General features: G+C 39.8%; 1 protein-coding gene and 1 pseudogene across 2 annotated transcripts; one reads left to right on the top strand and one right to left on the bottom strand.

The window, feature by feature from the left end:
- Positions 1-1,952: 1,952 nt before the first annotated feature.
- DPY30 (dpy-30 histone methyltransferase complex regulatory subunit) lies at positions 1,953-14,543 on the bottom strand. 2 transcript variants are annotated; one of them, XM_005893011.3, is made up of 5 exons: positions 14,461-14,543; positions 14,151-14,222; positions 14,018-14,065; positions 4,278-4,420; positions 1,953-2,296 (listed from the first exon to the last, which is right to left on the bottom strand). In XM_005893011.3, the coding sequence occupies exons 2-5, from the start codon at positions 14,184-14,186 to the stop codon at positions 2,224-2,226; spliced, it is 300 nt and encodes a 99-aa protein (XP_005893073.1). In that variant the 5' UTR covers positions 14,187-14,222; positions 14,461-14,543; the 3' UTR covers positions 1,953-2,223. The 2 variants fall into 2 exon arrangements, with proteins under 2 accessions (XP_005893073.1, XP_005893074.1); XM_005893012.3 differs by having other exon boundaries at positions 14,322-14,461.
- On the top strand, positions 6,666-12,930 carry LOC102271513 (transmembrane protein 33 pseudogene; annotated as a pseudogene).
- Positions 14,544-22,907: the final 8,364 nt, after the last annotated feature.

The following is a 22,907-nucleotide window of genomic DNA, read 5'->3' as shown; positions in this document are numbered from 1 at the left end:
ACAGACTGATTTTTTCCCCCTCAAGGAAAAATTTTAAGCACACCTGAGGGCAATACAGCATTAAGGGAAGGGAGCCAATACAGCATTTAAGCTGGGTTTGAATCTCTGCCCCAAACCTACTTCCCCTGTAACTTTAAGCAAGTTAATTAAATCTCACTTTTTTCACCTTAACCTACATCACAGGGTTTTGAGGATTAAATGACAATTCATGTACTTAGAATGGGCCTTGGCATATGGTGAGCGCTAAGTGGGATGTGCACTGCCAGCAAGACACGCCTATTCTCAGTCCTTACTGAAAAAGGTATCAATTTTAAGATTGAATAATTTAAGCCCTATCTTGAAGATAACTCAATAGAACACTAAAAGTAATGCAGCACTAGGCAGAGTACTGAATTACTTCTAATTCAGTCGCTAACCAAAGGTGGTATGAGAATGCCTTAGAGTTTCTCTCAAAATGAGAAGCCTGGGCTCTATTCCAGTTGCATCAGGCTCTCCAGGGTCCAGGCATGCATATAGAGATATATATGCATGAGATATATAACAGATATAATTTCTATTTATACTTTTAATATATTTTATATTTATATATGAAGTTTCACAAGTGGCTCTGATGTGAATCGCTGATGGACTGTTGAAACTATTTATGCTTTAATAAAATACTCAAATTTTTTAAAAAAGGCAGATTAACATATTAATCACCAAAATAAATTTAGTGAAATTAATACTTGCAAAATCTATAAGCAGTGTATGAGTCCAGTATTTCCAGGTTTTTCCCATTCAGACCTATCAACCCGCATAGATACATCAAAACCATATCACCTCCCCAAGTGTCACTCCTTTTTTGCTATATTAAAGAGAACTTTAATATGTTTTTGCTGTATTAAAGAGAACTGTAAGACATACCATGTCAGCATTACATTTCTAACTCCAACTTCACATGTTTAGCTTGGAGACATGTTCTCTAACATGCTTCCAAAGCAGGATTTCTCAACCTTAGAACTACTGACATTTTGAGCTGGATGATTTGGGGGAATGTGTGGGACACCCAGGCTGTCTGTGCATTAAGATTATTTAGCAGTGTTCCTGGCAATTATCCACTAGATGCCAGTAGAATCTCACCTTACTCCAGTTATGACACCAAAATGTTTCTGGACATCCCCTAATGTCCCTTGGGAAAGGAGGGGAGATGGGTGCGAAATCACCCCCAGTTGAGAAACCACTGCTCTAGTGAATGTTTTTCCTGCCTGGCTCTCTGCAGACAATTTTCTCTTTTCTGAGCTAGTGCATTATCTCAATTTCTTCATACAGGACAAAGTGAGCAGACCTGAAAAACAATAGAAGGACTAGCTGGTGTTTTTTAATTGCAAAAAGCAGTATGTTAACTAGCCCAAGAACTTCTCTCTTAGCTATCAGCAACACATTGGTAGAACTGGGTCTTAATGCCCATTCAAGCACTTACCAGCTGTGTGGCCTTGAGCAAGTCACTTAACCTCTCCCAATCAGTTTCATCTGCAAAATCGGAATAACAAGATCTACTTTGCAGAGTTGCTACATTAGAGATAATTTAAATAAAATAATTCTGCACCTAACACATAGTAGAACTATAATAAATGATATTTTTTATTATATTAATACCATAAAGGTTGACAGCACCGAAGGATATTGTACACCCTCTGCAGTACTTACAACAGAACTCCAAATTTATTATGTGTTAGAATCACCAATGACATCTGTTAAAAACTGAAGATGCCCAAATCCTAGTCTCTCAGAGATCCAGGAACAACACTACAAAAACTGGCTGAGAGTTTTTTATATTCTAATTGACTATGGTATATTTTCACACTGTTGTAAAACTCTACAACATGCTAAGACACGTGGAAGTAAGTAATACATGAAAACAATTGAACCACATAAAATATTTGCCACATAGAACAAAAACTACTGTAAAATAATGATGTTTTAACAGTTTATTTTGAAGGTCATTTTAAAAACAAAGTTAAAGACAATCTGAAAAAATTGCACGGAACACATTTATTAAATAAGTTTGTGATTAAATCAATAAGGGAAATGATGTCTTCTTCTGCAACTCCGAAATAAGTTCTGTTGTCCTGAAGGTTCTTATTCTTCCAAAAAGGGGTGGGTGGGGAATCATGGCAACTAAAGCTGCCTCTTAATCATGTAAATCTACAGTAGAAACCAAATTTTTCTGTTCTTCCCAATAAGTCAGTTTCGATCTTCAAACTGTGCCTTGTTTTTTAAAAGATATGATGCTAGAAATTCAATGGGATTTGGTGGTCTGTAAGGGAAAAGAAATCCAAATTTTAGAAATTTACATTCTAGATGTGTTAAATGTATTGTTCCATAAAATCTTTTTTTTTTTTTTTTGGCTGCCCCATATGGGATACAAGATCTTAGTTCCTGGACTAGGCATTGAACCTGTGCCCCTGCAGTGGAAGCACAGAGTCTTAACCCACTGGATTGCCACGAAGTCCCTTAAACATATCTTAAAATTAAGCAGCGGGTAGGAGAGGGAGCTGGAAGAAGGCGGTCAAAAGGTACAAAACTCCAATGATAAGTACAAAGGATGTAATGTGCAACATGACCATAGCTGACACTGCTATGTGATATACAAGAAAGTCATTAAAAGAGTAGATCCTAAGAGTTCTCATAACAAAAAGATGCTTTCTTTTTTCTCCACTGTATCTATATATGAGATAATGGATGTTAACTAAACCTATGTGGTAAACCACCATGCTGTATACTTTAAACAGTGATGTATGTCCATGTTTTTCTCAATAAAACTGGAAAAAAAATTTTAATAAAATGTTATTTCACATTTATCACCTTTACATATGTTCTTTTTGCTGATAAAACAGGTCCAAAAATGAAAAGTTGGGGGAACATCTATTTTAAACTCTATTATAAAAAAGCATATTTAGAACTGATTTACAATAATCTCTAAACGTTCTCTTAGCACTTTAAATAGCCTTTTGAACTAACTAGACAGAGACATGGAGAAGGCAATGGCAACCCACTCCAGTACTCTTGCCTGGAAAATCCCATGGACAGAGGAGCCAGGCTGCAGTCCATGGGGTCGCTAGGAGTCGGACAGGACTGAGCGACTTCACTTTCACTTTTCACTTTCATGCATTGGAGAAGGAAATGGCAGCCCACTCCAGTGTTCTTGCTTGGAGAATTCCAGGGATGGCGGAGCCTGGTGGGCTGCTGTCTATAGGGTCGCACAGAGTCGGACATAACTGAAGTGACTTAGCAGCAGCAGCAGCAGACACAGACAATACTTGTTACATAATAATTTGAGGGATTATTTTGCTAAAATGCCTTACAATAAATGCAAAAACTTGCATTTATTAACAGAATATTACTTTAAAACTTTTTCAAATTTTATTCTTCTAGAATTTAAAGTAATATTTAGAATTTCCAATATACTGGCCTTCTTTTACAGTGTTCACCATTAGTCTTTTGAGAAAAATATCCAAGCAAGAATACTGGAGTGGGTTGCCATTTCCTTCTCCAGGGGATCTTCCCCACTTAGGGACTGAACCCACATCTCCCATTTTTCGTGCACTGGAGGGAAGGTTCTTTACCACTGCGCCACCTGGAAGCCAGTTACACCCAATAAATATTGACTAACGTAACTTACAAAAAAAAATTTTCTTATTGATTTACTTATACAAAAATAATTTAGGTAGACTTATCAGGGAAAAAATATGTACAGGACAGAGAAAAAATTGTAATCTTGCTAACAAAAAAATGTAAATTAAAACAACTTGGTAAAAAAAAGTTTATAACACATGTAGCTAAGGCTACACTGGAAGAATCTTAAGGATAAACTTTTCGATGGAAATATATTATTATGGGTCAAACACCATAAAAATAGTCATGTCATTTGAAATAGTAAACCAACTCTTGGGTGTTTATCATAAGGAAGTAATTAAACAAAAACAAAAAGAAATGAAAGCAGATAAACTACCTGGTGACCAACAACAATAAAGGAAATTGAACCTAAATGTTCAAAAACGAGATATAAAATTACATGTATACCATGATTACAAATATACACATAGGATCTAAGACTAGTAGAAAAATAAAATGTCTGAACTGAGGTTATATCTGACTTCTTTTTAAAAAATCTTTAGTATCTATAAGTTCCTTATACAGTAAAAAAAATAACTACACATAATTAATATTTCAACCAGGGAAGTTATTATTTTGCTTTCTCTGGTAAGCCCATTTGCAGACAGACACTATTATCTTACCTTTCCTTTGCAAGTACAGCAAGTCCTTGTAATAAGATAGGCACAACTGTCTGATCCAGATAGGCACGAGTTGGCAAAGACTGGAGATCCACTTTCTGTTTTGATGACTTTTCTGCGTTAATTTTCTCATTTTCTACTATCCTCTAGAGAATTAAAAAAAAAATGCATAAATATTAAAACTGCAAATCTCTCTGCCAAAATAAAATCAGACCCATTTCTAAATGTCATTCAAGAATTTTCTGAAGGCATCATAATATCTCATCCTTTTAATGTCGTATCTCCAGATGCTCACTTACTTTCTCTCTTTGCCTTTTGTAGGAGCAAAAATAAGTACTTTTTCTTTGAGAATACCTTCTTACAGTGTGCTTCAAAAAAATCTGGACATGACACTAAGTAGGCAATGGCACCCCACTCCACTACTCTTGCCTGGGAAATCCCATGGACGGAGGAGCCTGGTAGGCTACAGTCCATGGGGTCGCTAAGAGTCGGACAGGACTGAGCGACTTCACTTTCACTTTTCACTTTCCTGCATTGAAGAAGGAAATGGCAACCCACTCCAGTTTTCTTGCCTGGAGAATCCCAGAGACAGGGGATCCTGGTGGGCTGCCGTCTATGGGGTCGCACAGAGTCGGACACGACTGAAGTGACTTAGCAGCAGCAGCAGCACTGAATCACAGTGAGAAAACTAGTTCTGTTTCAATTTTTTCATCACAGATAATATCAAGGACAAAGTCTCAGTTTGATCCTAACATGTCTCTAACACTTCTGTAACACTTGCTAACCTCCCTCCTTAGACAGGGAACAGGTTTCAGGCTCAGAGGCTTCAACAGGCAACAGAGCTAAAATATATTACTTCTGTTTTGTAGTCTGTTTTGAATTCCCTGTTTTCATTTTTATAGTTACCTCTACCACAATGAGAATGCTTTTCCATTTATGTTTCTTTTTAAAATAAATACATCTGATTTTTTTTAAGTAAATTTAAGAAAAAATATTAAGTAAAAATAGCCAAAAAACAGAAGAAATTACTAACACGGGAAAGATCATTACTGTGATATTTAAATGATGTTTAGAAAATGATGACTTATACTTCCTTCACTAAGAATCCCCATGAGAAAATTCAGGCCTTTCATATAGATTCATCTGATATCCAGAGTATCAAAAACTGCTTTACTAAAAAGCTATGCCTTCTGAAAATCTACCATTTCAGAAGTTTAGAAATAAGTCGCCATCTCAAAAGTCAAAACACTATTAAGAGCACTTTTATTTAAAGAACTTTTGTTCCAATCATACTGGAATGGATATAAATAAGTCAATAATTATAAAAACTATTTTTCTATACTTAATTTTTTTAAGAAAATTTTTATTTTGTAAAAACTGAGAAAAAACTTTAAGCATATAACATACATACCATGCCTTTCAAAACATTTGCCAGAACTATCAGATAACTTGTCTAGTTTTGCTTATGATTTTTCAGTCTAATTTTTGGACTTAATAAAAATTATATATGCTAATGAATGGAATAGCTATTTGCCCATGAATTAAGAAACTTCTTGTTCATCAGTAAATTTCAACAAATATATGATAAAAACTAGTCATTTACATGACATCCCAATACCTTAACAAAAAACACCAATACCTAAGCAACTCTAATAGATCCTATAATAAGGTCCTTAACAAGTTCTCTGATTTATATCATTTAAACATTCACTAAATACTTACGATGTACTGTAATGCTTAATTTTAGTAGTCAAAATCCTAAATTAATCTAAAAAAATTTACAGTTGACCCCTGAACATGAAGGTTTGGGGCACCAACACGTTCTGCCCAGCCAAAACCCACCTATAACTTACAGTTGGCTCCTCCATATCTGTGGTTCTGTACCTACAGTTCTACATCCTTGGGTTCAACCAACTGGAAATCACAGTACTACAGTATTTACTATTGGAAAAAAATCCACATTTAAGTGGACCCACGCAGTTCAAACCTATGCTGTTCAAGGGTCAAACGTATATCCAAACTAACACACATATTCATAATAGATTAAGCTTTTAAGAGTGTAGAACAGTGACCATAAAAATGGGAAAAAGTGAGGTGAATCCTATGATTGCCATGCTTACTGCATCCTGCCTAAAGAACTTACAGTGATACCCAGGAAGAAGGAACCAAGCAGAGCCCTGCAGTCTCCCCAAGATGAGAAGACAGAGTTGAAAATTCAGAGAGACCAAGGGAACTAGAAATCGCAGAGCGCTAAGAGGACAGTTTCACAGAAGGGAGTTGATCAGAAAGAGACAAAGAGATCGTCTCCCAGTTTTCAGGTGCGTACTAGTCAGAGCATGAGTGTGAGGGAACTACCCAAGGCCAGAAGAAAAAACCACTTGGAAGAAGCACATGGCACAATCCCCAGAGCTCCACAGGCCAGGAGTAGTTCATGGTCCTATGACCCAGAATGAAAACCTCGTAATACATGAAGCATTGGGCAGAATACACAAGGAAGAAATTAAGCATGAACTAAAGACTAGTGGGTTAGTCACTCAGTCCTGTCCGACTCTTTGTGACCCCATAAAGTGTAGGCTCCTCTGTCCATGGAAGTGGGTTGCCAAAGGCTAATCTGGTCCCATTTAAAAAAGCTTAAAGGCAAACTTCAAAAGGATCAAATAACTTGACCATGTCCCAGAACAAAGCTCAAGGTTTGAAGAAATGCAAAAAAAAAAAAAATGCACCAGCACCCAACAAAGTGCATAGTGCAAAGCCCTTAGTAAAAATTACCAGACAGACCAAGAAGCAGGAAAAAACCACCCATAATGAAGAGAAAAACCAATTCACAGAAACAGACTCAGAAAGATACCGACAGCATTGGCAATGCCATTAAGCTAGTTATTATAATATATTCCATATGTTAAAGAAGACAGAGGAAAGAATGAATAAATTAAGCTAACAAAATACTTTAAAATATTTGAAGAAATGTCTGAATTTTCAAATATCATTAAAATTCTAAATGCAAAGGTCCAAGAAACTCAATCCTAAGCACAAGAAACATTAAAACAAACAAAAAATTATGCCAAGGCACATCAAAATTAAGTTATCTAAAGCTAGTAATAAAATCTTAAAAGCACAAAGAGAAGGGATTTAAATATGGAGCAAAGAGAGTAGTGACAGAACACTTTTCATCAGAAACAACATCAGCCAGAAGACAGTGAAGCATATCTACACTCAGCAAATATACCTCAAAACAAGGGGAAAATAATTATACCTTTTTAGACATTCAGAACCTTAAAGAACTCCTTACCAGCAGACCTCCACTACAAGAAACACTAAAGAAAACCCTTCAGGAGGAGGGAAATGATGCCAGATGGGAAGCTGGATCTACACAGACGGCCGGAGAACCCAGAAATAATAACTATATGGATAAACGTGACTCCTTCCTCTTAATGTTTAAATCTCCTTTAAAGAGATAATTAGACAGAAGTGAAGGGAACACTTCCGGGCTCCACAATCACCTGGAGCGGGCGGCGGCGTTAGGTCGACCCTGCTGGGCCTCTTTCTGCAGCTCCGCCTTTGCTCTGGTCTTTCTGGAAATCTTGCTGGTACCAGACAGCCTCCCAGACGTGTGTGAGGGACCCCCATAGTGCATACATTCCCCAAACGGCCCCCCAGGGGCGGGCACAGTGCAATTCTTGATGGCCAGTGAATGGACAACAACAATGTGGCTTTCTGGCTTGTTCAGTTTACTGTTCTGTTTGTTCTGCCTCTTGCTGGGTTGCATGAAGCGGCAAGCTGTTACCAAGCAAGTTACCAAGTAACTTGCTTTGCTGGCAAGTGCTCTGGCCAGTGCTCTGAGGCTGTACCAAAGATGACTTCGCTTCCAGTTAAGCAGAGCATTCCTGGCCTGAGCTTTGTTAGGGGACTGCTGGCACTACCTGTTATATTCATTCATCTTTGTCAACTCTTCCAGTTACAATGAATATTCTCCCAGTCTTGTTATTTTCTTGGCTTCATGCTGCCACATACTGGAAAAAGGCACTTAGTGCAAAGGGTTCAAATAGTTTATCTCTACTGGGACCTCTCGTCCATAAATTAAGCACTAATCAACAGAATATTCTGAAATTCAATACTTATCATTAAATAATCTTGATGGCTGCTACAGTTTTTATGCTTTTTTAGTGGCCAAGAAAGTTTGCTCCAGCTTTTTATATACTATAGATTCCTCAATACCACTCTCAAAGAAATCCATATCGTAGAGGACATTAACGAATTGAGGGCTGTTGTTGAATATCTAATAATGAAACCTGCTTGCCCACTGTTTTGTAAGAAGACTTTGTCTCCAGAGCATTGCTTTGATGAGCAGACTAGCACTAACAGTTGCATAGTTTACCATCCAGCTAAGTTATATGTAATACAAATGAGTATTATTAGCAGCTGGTACTCTCCAGGTGTAAAACTGACCTCAATGCAATTTACATAAATACATCTCAAAAGAAAAATAATCGTTTTCCCAGAATGCTAAATCAAACTTTTAAACACTGAGGAACTTTATTGTAACCTGTTGTTAATGGTTAAGTAAGTTTAAATCTTGTGACAATGTATCAGAAATCCTTTAGACTGGTGTGCCTTCATCATAAAGTACATCTATTTCTCTTATAAAAATAGCTCTAAAAATTGTTTTCATCTAATTGGTAACCTTAATTTGTACCTGGCATGAGTTGATTATGGTAATACTAACGTGTAAATTCAGCATATTTTGAGACAGTATTCTTTTGGCTTTTAGTAATTTTGGGTGATTTTAACAAAAACACTTCCCACTGTGTTTAATTTCAAATTTTTTCTGAACCAACCAAGTGCTACTTGGTTAGGACAGATTTATTTTTGATGTATCACTATAATAGTAATTCTATATGTATCTTATGCTATGATCCTCCAAATTTTTATTTTCATAATTATTTCTGTGGCTTCAAACATTTTTTTTAAAAGGTCCCACTGTAAGCTTGTTTGTTAGCCAACTGGGTAAATGTCTGTGGTCACCTAGCATTTTACGTTACAGAGCAGTAGTCAAAAGACACTTTTCCTTTCAGAGACCCATTGAGTAACATTTCTCAAATACGAAATCCTTTTTTTAGAAATGTGCACACACAGGTTTCAGTAGTTTACACAATTACTTAGATCAGATTCTTGACTGAGAGTTTTCTTAGTTTCCTAGGCCTAAATTTTCATAATTACAGCAGTGCAGATGCCTTTTGAAAGTCATGTAACTGAAGATTTAGCATATGACTAAACTTAGTATCTGTTCTTAAATAATAATGAAGATTATGTATACTCGCCCATCAAATCTGATTTAAAAGATTTAACAGAAAGGTTTATAGGTAAGGTTATTGATTGGGAATGGGGCCAGAGGAAGAATTAAGAGGTAAACAGTGTATATTTCTAATTTGCAATGCAGAGATAAGTTTGGGGGAATTGGATGTATAATCCAACTATGATTGAGTTGTATGTTTAATACATTTGTTGCGCTTCCATCAACTCCTTTATAAAACTCATTCTGATCTTTATTACTGCTGTTTAAAACACTGCAAAATGTTAATACTGAGTAATGTAATGGTTTTTGTAACCAGTTTTCTTCTGTGTATGTAACTTGGATTTCTCAAATACACTCAGGGACTTATCAGTAACATCAGTTTTCTTTTTATTCAACTTTTTGATCCACAGAAATGTGATACTTACTTGATAGCTCAACTGTAGCCAGCTATTTTTGTAATTTTGAAATATTTATCTACTAAGTTAGAGAATGCTCCAACTACCACACAATTGCACTCATCTCACACGCTAGTAAAGTAATGCTCAAAATTCTCCAAGCCAGGCTTCAGCAATACGTGAACCATGAACTTCCAGATGTTCAAGCTGGTTTTAGATAAGGCAGAGGAACCAGAGATCAAATTGCCAACATCCGCTGGATCATGGAAAAAGCAAGAGTTCCAGAAAAACATCTATTTCAGCTTTATTGACTATGCCAAAGCCTTTGACTGTGTAGATCACAATAAACTGTGGAAAATTCTGAAAGAGATGGGAATACCAGACCACCTGACTTGCCTCTTGAGAAACCTATATGCAGGTCAGGAAGCAACAGTAAGAACTGGACATGGAACAACAGACTGGTTCCAAACAGGAAAAGGAGTACGTCAAGGCTGTATATTGTCACTCTGCTTATTTAACTTATATGCAGAGTACATCATGAGAAGCGCTGGGCTGGAGGAAGCACAAGCTGGAAATCAAGATTGCCGGGAGAAATATCAATCACCTCAGACATGCAGATGACACCACTCTTATGGCAGAAAGAGAAAAGGAACTAAAAAGCCTCTTGATGAAAGTGAAAGAGGAGAGAGAAAAAGTTGGCTTAAAGCTCAACATTCAGAAAACAAAGATTATGGCATCTGGTCCCATCACTTCATGGGAAATAGATGGGAAAACAGTGGAAACAGTGGCTGACTTTTTTTGGGGGGGCTCCAAAATCACTGCAGATGGTGATTGTAGCCATGAAATTAAAAGACAGTTACTCCTTGGAAGGAAAGTTATGACCAACCTAGATAGCATATTCAAAAGCAGAGACATTACTTTGCCAACAAAGGTCCGTCTAGCCAAGGCTATGGTTTTTCCAGTGGTCATGTATGGATGTGAGAGTTGGACTGTGAAGAAAGCTGAGTGCCGAAGAATTGATGCTTTTGAACTGTGGTATTGGAGAAGACTCTTGAAAGTCCCTTGGACTGCAAGGAGATCCAACCAATCCATTCTAAAGGAGATCAGTCCTGGGTGTTCATTGGAAGGACTGATGCTAAAGCTGAAACTCCGATACTTTGGCCACCTCATGCGAAGAGTTGACTCATTGGAAAAGACCCTGATGCTGGGAGGGATTGGGGGCGAGAGGAGAAGGAGATGACAGAGGATGAGATGGTTGGATGGCATCACCGACTCGATGGACGTGAGTTTGAGTGAACTGCGGGAGTTGGTGATGGACAGGGAGGCCTGGTGTGCTGTGATTCATGGGGTCACAAAGAGTCGGACACGACTGAGTGACTGAACTGAACTGACTGAAGTTAGAGAAGCCCATTAATTTCAGTTGATTGTGGAGGGGGCAGAGTCTCATTATCATTATGTAATCTGATGGTTTTAAAAATTTTCTAGAGCAATAAATTAACTACAATGTGAAGTAAACAATTTAAAATTTTTTAAATAAAAAGGATAATTGACTTTTTAAAGAAAAAATAAAAACAATCAATTGAAGGGTTTATAACATATGCAGAAATGTAATATGTGATAACAACAGTATAAAGGCCTGGAGAGAGCAAATGGAAAGATACTGTTGTAAGGTCCTTATACCATACATGAAAAGATATGATACCACTTGGAGGTAAATTGTGGGAAGTTAAACTTCTGTACAAGTCCTAAAGCAGCCACCAAAAAAATTATAAGTCAATAATCAAAATAAAATGGAATTCTAAAAATGAATTTCTAAAAAGAAAAGCAGCAGCTGTAGAACAGTGATTTCCAGACTTTGAGATATCACAAACAAGTAAATTAACAATAACATATTGAAAGAAGGGACTAACATAAGGTTGTTAACTTTATTTAACCAAGTAAAACCTCACAAACAAACAAGCATAATTATTATTTTACTATCACCATTAACTCATAAAAGAACAGGCATTTCAAAATTATGGAAGCAAGAAAACCAATCACCAAATAATGTAGCATCATCATTCATTCACTCCACTTTCCTTTTTTCTCACTGTACTATGGAAATTGGTCTGAAGGTTTGAAAAAATGTATTTGGTATCCCTGTATCATGGCTCTGCCTCCTTATACAAACATCAACAAGAAAAGACTGCACTGATGCCTAAAAACAATCCTCTTAAATGACTAAAACACTAAGTGGCATAGAGTATCTTCATCTGATTCAGCATAGCAGCTCAATTAAAAACTGCATCATGAAGATTCAAATTCTCTTAACCCTGTTATCAAACCAATGAATAATCCTGGCAATTTACAGGCACAGAGAAGTCACTCCACATGACAGGGAATTCTGGAGTTGATCAAGATGAGCAATATAATTTAATCCCACCTCAAAAATGTCAGCCTGCCTAGGTTTAACTTAAACAAGTTAGTCAACTTCTCTGAGCTTTGCAAGAGGAAAAATACACAAAAGTTACTTAGCGCTAATACTAGTAGCTATTACTATTATTACTGTACTTGGAAATGCTCCTGCCCTCATTTATCCAAACGTAATTACTGATGTCTTTCTTTCCCCCATAAAACACACACTTTCTCTATATTCCTAACCAATCCCACCTGCTGCTGCTAAGTCGCTTCAGTCGTGTCCGACTCTGTGCGACCCCACAGACAGCAACCCACTAGGTTCCTCTGTCCCTGGGATTCTCCAGGCAAGAACACTGAAGTGGGTTGCCATTTCCTTCTCCAATGCGTGAAAGTGAAGTCGCTCAGTTATGCCCGACTCTTAGCGACCCCATGGACTGTAGCCCACCAGGCTCCTCTGTCCATGGGATTTTCCAGGCAAGAGTACTGGAGTGGGGTGCCATTGCCTTCTCCGGCCCCCTCATCCATAATTCATAACAAATGTCTTCCCTAAGGAGCTCTCACTGCTTGAAGTATTTCCGGATCATTCACCACAGAGGTGGAAATAAATCCCCAGACTGAAGGTTCAGATTTTTCGACATTACACTGTAAATCCAAAATAACACCTGGAAACCTGGGGATTGTTTTGCGGCGATGGTGGAAGCCAGTTCCTCTGTAACATACTAACCATGGTGAGAAAATTCCATAAAGGTGTCTGTGTGTTTCTCTGCCTCAGTGCTTTTATGCATCCCAGTGTTTTTATCCTTTTATCTTTGTCTCTTTTTCATGGTAACTCATCTTCACAAATCATATTATAGCAATCATTTTTTCAAAATCATATATCATCATATATCATGGTGGCTCAGACGGTAAAGCATCTACCTACAATGCCAGAGACCTGGCTTCAATCCCTGGGTCAGGAAGATCTCCTGGAGAAGGGAATGGCAACCCACTCCAGTATTCTTGCCTCCACCCCCCCCCCCCCCGCAAAAAAATCCCACCTAGCTCTGGTTAATTGAACTGATCTAGCATTCATTTACAAAGTAACCTCTTCTTTTAGAAAGTAACCTCTTAATACCTAATGAAAAAGCTCTATAAAAGTATACTCCTTTTGTATACGGTTTTGCACGTGTACTCTCTGAATTCAGATTTAACCATGTAAGGCAAAAACGGTGTCTACTACCTGTGTTATAGCTTCCAATGTCTCCTGCTAATAAACTCTGCAAAGATATCAACCTTGACTAAATGTTGACTTCACCAGCACACTATCTGCTACAAAAACAACGGGTTTCCTAATTGTAATGTGCAGTTTTTCCACTGCAATATTCCAACAGAACATAAACAGCCACCAAGCAAAACGATTCTGACAATCTCCGTTAGTAATATACGTTTCTTTCTCTATATCATTTTCAAAGTTCAACCCCTGGACTCAGCTAATACGTACGTCTACATACCACGAAGCATTAGTGCTGCTAATAAAATAAGCTGCCCATAATTTGACACTATTTGGTTCATGATGATAAAGTTTTCCCTTGTGCAAAGCAACCTAGCAAAAATGGATCCCAAGTTTTCTGCAGCTCTTAAAAGACGCAAAGATATGGCATAGGAACTGGGCAAGTTACCTCGACGTTGTCTGTGAGACCATATTCAGAGTGGGGATTTTCTGCAACCTAGAAAACAAAACACAAGTCACAGAGGCATCAGCCACTCTTCCTTACTGCACACAGCCACCCTAAATCCAGGGCCTCCTAGTACCTGCGTCTGTCCCTCCAGCATCTGCTCTGGCTCCATGGTGGACCCTGCAAGTCACACTCCCAGGATACCAGTCTTGGAAAACAAGAAAAACCGTGAGTTACCTGGGAGATTTTAAGATGAAGACGCCAGGATGGAGCCCAACCCAGTCCCGACCCCGCCCCTCACCCCCACCTGGGCGCGGGAGCACCCCGAGTTGTAGAGGAGCAGGATGGGACTGTCCACGACCGGGCGCCCGCATCAGGTCCGGTAGCTCCGCGGTACTCCCAAAAACCTAGAAGAGGTGGGGAAAAGGGAAAAGGGAGCTGATTACCCGCGCCCAAGCCGTTCGTTCTTAAGAGCCCTGCACCGCGCCAACTCCCAGGACAAACCGCTTCCGCCGTAAGTGGCGGATGTCGCACGACTGCCGCGCCTGCGCAGAATTGTACGGCCGGGACCGTACGGGTTGTAAGGATAACGTGCTGTCTACGATAAGCAGCGTCCTGGCCAAGGTGTGACCTGCAGTCTGCGAAACAATCGTTCCTTGACGGGCCTACGCTGAGCAGTCGCCACCCCATCTGCAGACCCAGTGAATAGACCAGCTGTCAGGGGTTTGGCCCGGCCATCCCTCGGTGCTGCCTGAAATCTGCCGAAGCTCTTCGCGGAACCGAAAAAACTTGCTGAATAATTCTTACGGAAAAAATCTCAGACCGAAATTCAACAAGCCGGGAAAGAATATCAGTTCAGTCAGTTCAGTCGCTAGTCGTGTCCGACTCTTTGCGACCCCATGGACTGCAGCACGCCAGGCCTCCCTGTCCATCACCAACCCCCAGAATTTGCTTAAACTCAAGTCCACTGAGTGGGTGATGCCATCCAGCCATCTCATCCTCTGTCACCCCTTATTCTACTGCCTTCAATCTTTCCTAGCACCAGGGTCTTTTCAAATGAGTCACTTCTTCGCATCAGGTGGCCAAAATATTGGAGTTTCAGCTTCAATATCAGTCCTTCCAATGAATATTCAGGACTGATTTCCTTTAGGATGAACTGTTTGGATCTCCTTGCTGTCCAAGAGACTCTCAAGAGTCTTCTCCAACACCACAGTTCAAAAGCATCAATTCTTCGGCACTCAGCTTTCTTTATAATCCAATTCTCACATCCATACGTGATTACTGGAAAAACTAAAGCTTTGACTAGATGAACCTTTGTTGGCAAAGTAATATCTCTGCTTTTTAATATGCTGCCTAGGTTGGTCATAACTTTTCTTCCAAGGAGCAAGTGTCTTTAATTTCATGCCTGCAGTCACCATCTGCAGTGATTTGGGACCCCAAAATAGTCTATCACTGTTTCCCCATCTATTTGCCACGAAGTGATGGGACCCGATGCCATGAACTTGGTTTTCTGAATGTTGAGTTTCAAGCCAACTTTTTCACTCTCACTTTCATCAGGAGGCTCTTTAGTTGTTCACTTTCTGCCTTATATAAGGGTGGTGTCATATGCATATCTGAGGTTGTTGATATTTCTCCTGGCAATCTTGATTCCGGTTTGTGCTTCATCCAGCCCAGTGTTTCTCATGATGTACTCTGCATATAAGTTAAATAATCAGGGTGACAATATATAGCCTTGACGTACTCTTTTCGCAGTTTGGAACTAGTCTATTGTTCCATGTCCAATTCTAACTGTTGATTCCTGACCTGCATACAGATTTGTCAAGAGACAGGTCAGGTGGTCTGGTATTCCCATCTCTTTCAGAATTTTCCACAGTTTGTTGTGGTCCACACAGTCAAAGGCTTTGGCATAGTCAATAATGCAGAAGTAGATGTTTTTCGAACTCTCGTGATTTTTTGATAATCCAGAGGATGTTGGCAATTTGATCTCTGGTTCGTCTACCTTTTCTAAATCCAGTTTAAACATCTAAGTTCACAGTTCACATACTGTTGAAGCCTGGCTTGGAGAATTTTGAACATTATTTTGAAAGCATGTGAGATGAGTGCAACTGTGTGGTAGTTTGAGCATTCTTTGGCATTGCTTTTCTTTGGGATTGGAATGAAAACTGACATTTTCCAGTCCTGTGGCCACTGCTGAGTTCTCCAAATTTGCTGGCATACTGACTGCAGCACTTTCACAGCATCCTCTTTTAGGATTTGAAAAGCTCAACTGGAATTCCATCACCAACACTAGCTTTGTTCGTAGTGATGCTTCCTAAGGCCCGCTTGACTTTGTATTCCAGGATGTCTGGCTGTAGGTGAGTGATCACACCATCGTGATTATCTGGGTTGTGAAGATCTTTTTTGTACAGTTCTTCTGTGTATTCTTGCCACCTCTTAATATCTTCTGCTTCTGTTAGGTCCATACCATTTCTGTCCTTTATTGTGCCCATGTTTGCATGAAATGTTCCCCTGGTATCTCTAATTTTGTTGAAGAGATCTCTAGTCTTTCCCATTCTATTGTTTTCCTCTGTTTCTTTGCATTGATCACTGAGGAAGGCTTTCTAATCTCTCCCTGCTATTCTTTGGAACTCTCCATTCAAATAAGTATATCTTTCCTTTTCTCCTTTGCCTTTAGCTTCTCTTCTTTTCTCAGCTATTTGTAAGGCCTCCTCAGACAACCATTTTGCCTTTTTGCATTTTTTTTTCTTGGTCTTGATCCCTGCCTCCTATACAATGTCACCAACCTCCATCCATAGTTCTTTAGGCACTCAGTCTATCAGATCTAATCCCTTGAATCTAGTTGTCACTCCCACTGTATAATCATAAGGGATTTGATTTAGGTCATACCTGAACGGTCTAGTGTTTTCCCCACTTTTTTCAATTTAAGTCTGAATTTGGCAATAAGAAGTTCGTGATCTGAGCCACAGTCAGCTCCCAGTCTTGTTTTTGCTGACTGTTTAGAGCTTCTCCATCTTTGGCTGCAAAGAATATAATCAATCTGATTTTGGTATTGACCATCTGGTGATGTCCATGTGTAGAGTCTTCTCTTGAGTTGATGAAAGAGGGTGTTTGCTATGACTAGGGCATTCTGTTCACAAAACTCTATTAGCCTTTGCCCCGCTTCATTCTGTACTCCAAGGCCAAATTTGCCTGTTACTCCAGGTATTTCTTGACTTCCAACTTTTGCATTTCAGTCCTCTATAATGAAAAGGACATCTTTTTTGGGTGTTAGTTCTAGAAGGTCTTGTGGTCTTCATAGAACCATTCAACTTCAGCTTTTTCAGCATTACTGGTCAGGGCATAGACTTGGATTACTGTGATATTGAATGGTTTACCTTGGAAATGAACAGAGATCATTCTGTCATTTTGAGATTGCATCCAAGTACTGCATTTCAGACTCTTTTGTTGACTATGATGGCTACTCCATTTCTTCTAAGGGATTCTTGCCCACAATAGTAGATATAATGGGAAGAGTAACTGTTTAGAGACATATAGCTAGCAAGTGGAGGAGTCAGATTTTCAAATTCAGACACTGGCTCAATTCATGACTTTAACCACTACTATGAAGAGGAGAGTGAAAAAGTTAGCTTAAAGCTCAACATTAAGAAGACTAAGATCATGGCATCTGGTCCCATCACTTCATGGGAAACAGATGGGGAAACAGTGGAAACAGCGTCAGACTTTATTTTGGGGGGCTCCAAAATCACTGCAGATGGTGATTGCAGCCATGAAATTAAAAGACGCTTACTCCTTGGAAGGAAAGTTATGACCAAACCTAGATAGCATATTCAAAAGCAGAGACATTACTTTGCCAACAAAGGTCCGTTTAGTCAAGGCTATGGTTTTTCCAGTGGTCATGTATGGATGTGAGAGTTGGACTGTGAAGAAGGCTGAGCGCCGAAGAATTGATGCTTTTGAACTGTGGTGTTGGAGAAGACTCTTGAGAGTCCCTTGGACTGCAAGGAGATCCAACCAATCCATTCTAAAGGAGATCGGTCCTGGGTGTTCTTTGGAAGGAATGATGCTAAAGCTGAAACTCCAGTACTTTGGCCACCTCATGTGAAGCGTTGACTCATTGGAAAAGACTCTAATGCTGGAATGGATTGGGATCAGGAGAAGAAGGGGATGACAGAGGATGAGATGGCTGGATGGATCACCAACTCGATGGACGTGAGTTTGAGTGAACTCCGGGAGTTGGTGATGGATAGGGAGGCCTGGCGTGCTGCAATTCATGGGGCCTCAAAGAGTTGGACACGACTGAGCGACTGAGCGAACGGAACTGAACTTAGTTAAATTCACCTACTCCAGTCCGTTTTAGTTCGCTGATTCCTAACATGTCAATGTTCACTGTTGCCATCTCCTGTTTGACCACTTCCATTTTGCCTTGATTCATGGGCCTAACATTCCAGTTTTCTATGCAATATTGCTCTTTACAGCATCAGTCTTTACTTCCATTACCAGTCACATCCACAACTGGGTGTTATTTTTGCTTTGGCTCCATCTCTTCATTCTTTCTGGAGTTAGTTCTCCACTGATCTCCAGTAGCATATTGGGCACCTAGTGACCTGGAGAGTTCATCTTTCAGTGTCCTATCTTTTTGCCTTTTCATACTGTTCATGCGGTTCTCAAGGCAAGAATACTGAAGTGGTTTCCCATTCCCTTCTCCAGTGGGCCACATTTTGTCAGAATTCTCCACTATGACCCGTCCGTCTTGGTTCAGACCTGACATGATCTGGTCGACCAGATATGAGCTGGTGGTAGTTAATCCCACCTGAATTGCATGACGGCTATGCAATGGGACAGGAGAGGTTTTCCCAAGGGAAAACCTTAGAATGACTAGGAAGAGGAAAGAAAGGGAATGAATTTGAAGAGTTAGCCAAAAAATATTGACTATCGTGTATTCTGAAGGAGTTCATACTCATTATAAGCTTACGACAAAAGAAATGGAATGCCAAAAGAATGACACAGCAGTTATACTTCTGGGATTTTATCCCATAGAACACAAGGATACAAAGATACTTACTATACCACAGTTTTTAGTAGGAGAAGATTGGGAATAGATTAAATTATGATATCTCAATACAGTGGACTACTGTGCAGCCATTGAAAAGAATGAGGTAGATCTACGGTGCTGTTGTTGTTCAATTGCTAAGTCATGTCCAACTCTTTGTGACTTCTTGGACGATAGCCTGCCAGGCTCCTCTGGCCTCCACTGTTTCCTGAGGTTTGCTCAGTTTCACATCCATTGAGTTGGTGATGCTATCTAACTATCTCATCCTCTGTCATCCCCTTCTCCTCCTGCCCTCAATCTTTCCCAGCATCAGGGGCTTTTCCAGTGAGTTGACTGTTCACCTCTGGTGGCCAAAGCATTGGAGCATCAGTCCTTCCAATAAAGATTCAGGGTTTATTTCCTTTAGGATTGACTAGTTTGATCTCCTTGCAGTCCAAGGGACTGTCAAGAGTCTTCTTCAGGACCACAATTTAAAAGCATCGATTCTTCAGCCCACAGCCTTCTTTATGGTCCAACTCTCACAGCTGTACATGACTGGTGGAAAAACCATAGCTTTGACTATATGCACCTTGTTTGGCAAAGTGATGTCTGCTTTTTAATATGATGTCTAGATTTGTCATAGCTATATAAATCTACATCTATAGCTACTGGCATGTTAAAAATATTCACAACATAATTTTGTCTGAAAACACATGTTGTAGGAAATCTGTGTAGTGAGGTATTTTTTTTTGCATGTACATACTTGTATATGCATATAAAAAAGCCTGGAGAGATATACAACAAACTATTAATAGTGGTTACCTGTGGAGAGTGAAAATGTGGAAGGTAAATAAGTTGTTGCTTTCTACAAACTTTTATATTGTTTGAGTTTTTTTTTTTTTTTTTTTTACCAAAGGCATAAATTTGTTTTGAAATTAAAAGGCCAGGAATATGCTCATCCCTGCCATCTCCAATCACACTGAAGACCACCTGAGGCAGAAGAGAAAGAGAAAGCCCTATCACGCCTATGAATAGCAAACAGGTGAAACACCACTAATAACAGCAACAGTCAGTTCAGTCATTCAGTCATGTCTGACTCTTTGAGACCCCATGAACTTCAGCATGCCAGGCCTCCCTGTCCATCACCAACTCCCGGAGTTCACCCAAACCCATTTCCTTTGAGTCGGTGATGCCATCCAACCATCTCATCCTCTGTCATCCCCTTCTCCTCCTGCCCCCAATCTTTCCTAGCATCAGGGTCTTTTCCAATGAGTCAGCTCTTTGCATCAGGTGGCCAAATTATTGGAGTTTCAGCTTCAACATCAGTCCTACCAATGAACACCCAGGACTGATCTCCTTTAGGATGGACTGGTTGGATCTCCTTGCAGTCCAAGGGATTCTCAAGAGTCTCCTCCAACACCACAGTTCAAAAGAATCAATTCTTCAGCACTCAGCTTTCTTTATACTCCAGCTCTCATATCCATACATGACCACTGGAAAAAACAATAGCCTTGACTAGAAGGACCTTTACTGACAAAGTAATGTCTCTGCTTTTTAATATGCCATCTCAGTTCAGTCAGTTCAGTCACTCAGTCGTGTCCAACTCTTTGCGACCCCATGAATCGCAGCACGCCAGGCCTCCCTGTCCATCACCAACTCCCGGAGTTCACTCAGACTTACGTCCATCGAGTCAGTGATACCATCCAGCCATCTTATCCTCTGTCATCCCCTTCTCCTCCTGCCCCCAATCCCTCCCAGTATCAGGGTCTTTTCCAACGAGTCAACTCTTCACATGAGGTGGCCAGAGTATCGGAGTTTCAGCTTTAGCATCAGTCCTTCCAGTGAACACCCAGGACTGATCTCCTTTAGAATGGACTGGTTGGATCTCCTTGCAGTCCCAGGGACTCTCAAGAGTCTTCTCCAACACCTAGGTTGGTCATAACTTTCCTTCCAAGGAATAAGCAACAGGGAAATACACAAATGCACCTGCAAAAAATATTAAAAGACCAGGAATTTCCCTGGTGGCCCAGTGGTTAAGACTCTGCACTTCTAGTATAGGCAGCACAAATTCAGTCCCTGGTATAGGAACTAAGATCCTGCATGCCACAGGGAACAAGTGGAAAAAAAAAAGAGAGAGGCCAAAAATATTTAGATAATTTTTTAAATTGTATGTCATTTTATTGTATGTAACACAGGCAATAATGAGGAAGAATATTTACATGAGTAATGAGTCTCGTCGGTTATATGATAGCATTAAAAAAAAAAGCCTTCCAGTTCATTCTTCCCTTTACCCTCCTATTTATGGGGCATCTGCAGAAAAGAGTTAACATAGCAGGGCCAAGACTGCTGGCTTTAGAAAGGCCTGCTTGAAAGACTGGCTGGTGTCTAGGCATTTGAAGAGTAAACTGTTCCCTACACTGATATATGGGGTCACAATGGCTCAGTGGTAAAGAATCCACCTGCCAATGCAGGAGATGTGGGTTTGATCCCCGAGTCAAGAAGATCCTCTAGAGTAGGAAATGGCAACCCACTCCAGTATTCTTGCTTGGGAAATCCCACGGACAAAGCAGCCTGGTGGGCTACAGTCCATGAGTTTGCAAAACAGTCAGACATGACTGAGCAATTAAACAACAACACTGATATAAAACTTTCCCTATATGATAAGAGTGGCTCACTGAGTCTAAAATGTTTGTGCAGACAACATGGTTTATGTTAAGCACCTGCTTTCCTTCTAGGAGTTGGGACTTCTGGTATGTGTTAGGCAGAGGATGACCACATGATCAGCAGGACTGAATTTCTGATGAGTGTTCCTGATAGACAGCATTTCACACATACTGTCAGATCTCACTGCTGGTGGAATGGTGTCCTGTGTGACTCAACTGAGAGAAGGCTCTTGGAAGTTGATGTTGGGTTTCCTCCAGACTTTGTCCATGTGCCTTTTTCCTTGCTGATTTTGCTTTGTATCCTCCTGCTGTCATAAATCAGAGCTGCAAATAAGACTCTATTCTGAGTCGTATAAGTGAGTGAGTGAAAGTCTCTCAGTCATGTCCGACTCTTTGCGACCCCATGGACTGTAGCCCAACAAGCTTCTCTGTCCACGGAGTTCTCCAGGCAAGAATACTGGAGTGGGTAGCCATTTCCTTCTCCAAGGGATCTTCCCAACCCAGGGATTGAATGTAGGTCTTCTGCACTGCAGGCAGATTCTTTACCATCTGAGCCATCAGAGAAATTGAATTGTGTGAGTACTTCTAGTAAATGACCAAACCTGGGGGTAAACATGGAGATCTTCCACTCTTGGAGAGTTTAAGATAAATATAAATTACAGTGCCTGCCCTCATAAATTTGTATTCTAGTTCAGCTAGATCAGACATTTAAATGTCAGTATAAGATAACTGATTACAGATGAATGCTAGCTATCTGAATGCTTCAGATTAATTCTGAAGGAGTTCACATGAAGTTGAGATAAATGCAAGCAGGTAACCTTGGAGCAAGTTGGACCAAAGAATAATTATTTCAGCAAAGCAGGGAGGAATGGGATCAAGGGGACATAATTCCAATTAACATAATTTCACTGATGAAGAAATTAAATGGAGAAACTCAAGTATCCTTGCAAAAATATGTTGTAAGAATATGTGTTGGAGAAGACTCTTGAGAGTCCCTTAGGACTGCAAGGAGATCAAACCAGTCAATCCTAAAGGAAATCAATCCTGAATATTCATTGGAAGGACTGATGCTATAGGTGAAGCTCCAAAATTTTGGCCACCTGATGTGAAGAGCTGACTTACTGGAAAAGATCCTGATGCCTGAAAAGATTGAAGGCAGGAGGAGAAGGGGATGACAGAGGACGAGACAGTTGGATGGCAT

Source organism: Bos mutus, chromosome 11, assembly GCF_027580195.1.
Source record: "Bos mutus isolate GX-2022 chromosome 11, NWIPB_WYAK_1.1, whole genome shotgun sequence".
NCBI classification, from domain to species: Eukaryota; Metazoa; Chordata; class Mammalia; order Artiodactyla; family Bovidae; genus Bos; species Bos mutus.
The sequence above is the reverse complement of the archived record's forward strand: the minus strand, read 5'-3'. Positions and strand labels throughout refer to the sequence as shown.

Coding starts and splice junctions, on each gene's coding strand:
- DPY30 (XM_005893011.3), bottom strand. CDS start 14,186: ATGGAGCCAGAGCAGATGCTGGAGGGACAGACGCAG. Junction 14,066..14,150: donor TGCTGGAGGGACAGACGCAG/GTACTAGGAGGC, acceptor TTTGTTTTCTAG/GTTGCAGAAAATCCCCACTC. Junction 4,421..14,017: donor GTCTCACAGACAACGTCGAG/GTAACTTGCCCA, acceptor TTAATTCTCTAG/AGGATAGTAGAAAATGAGAA.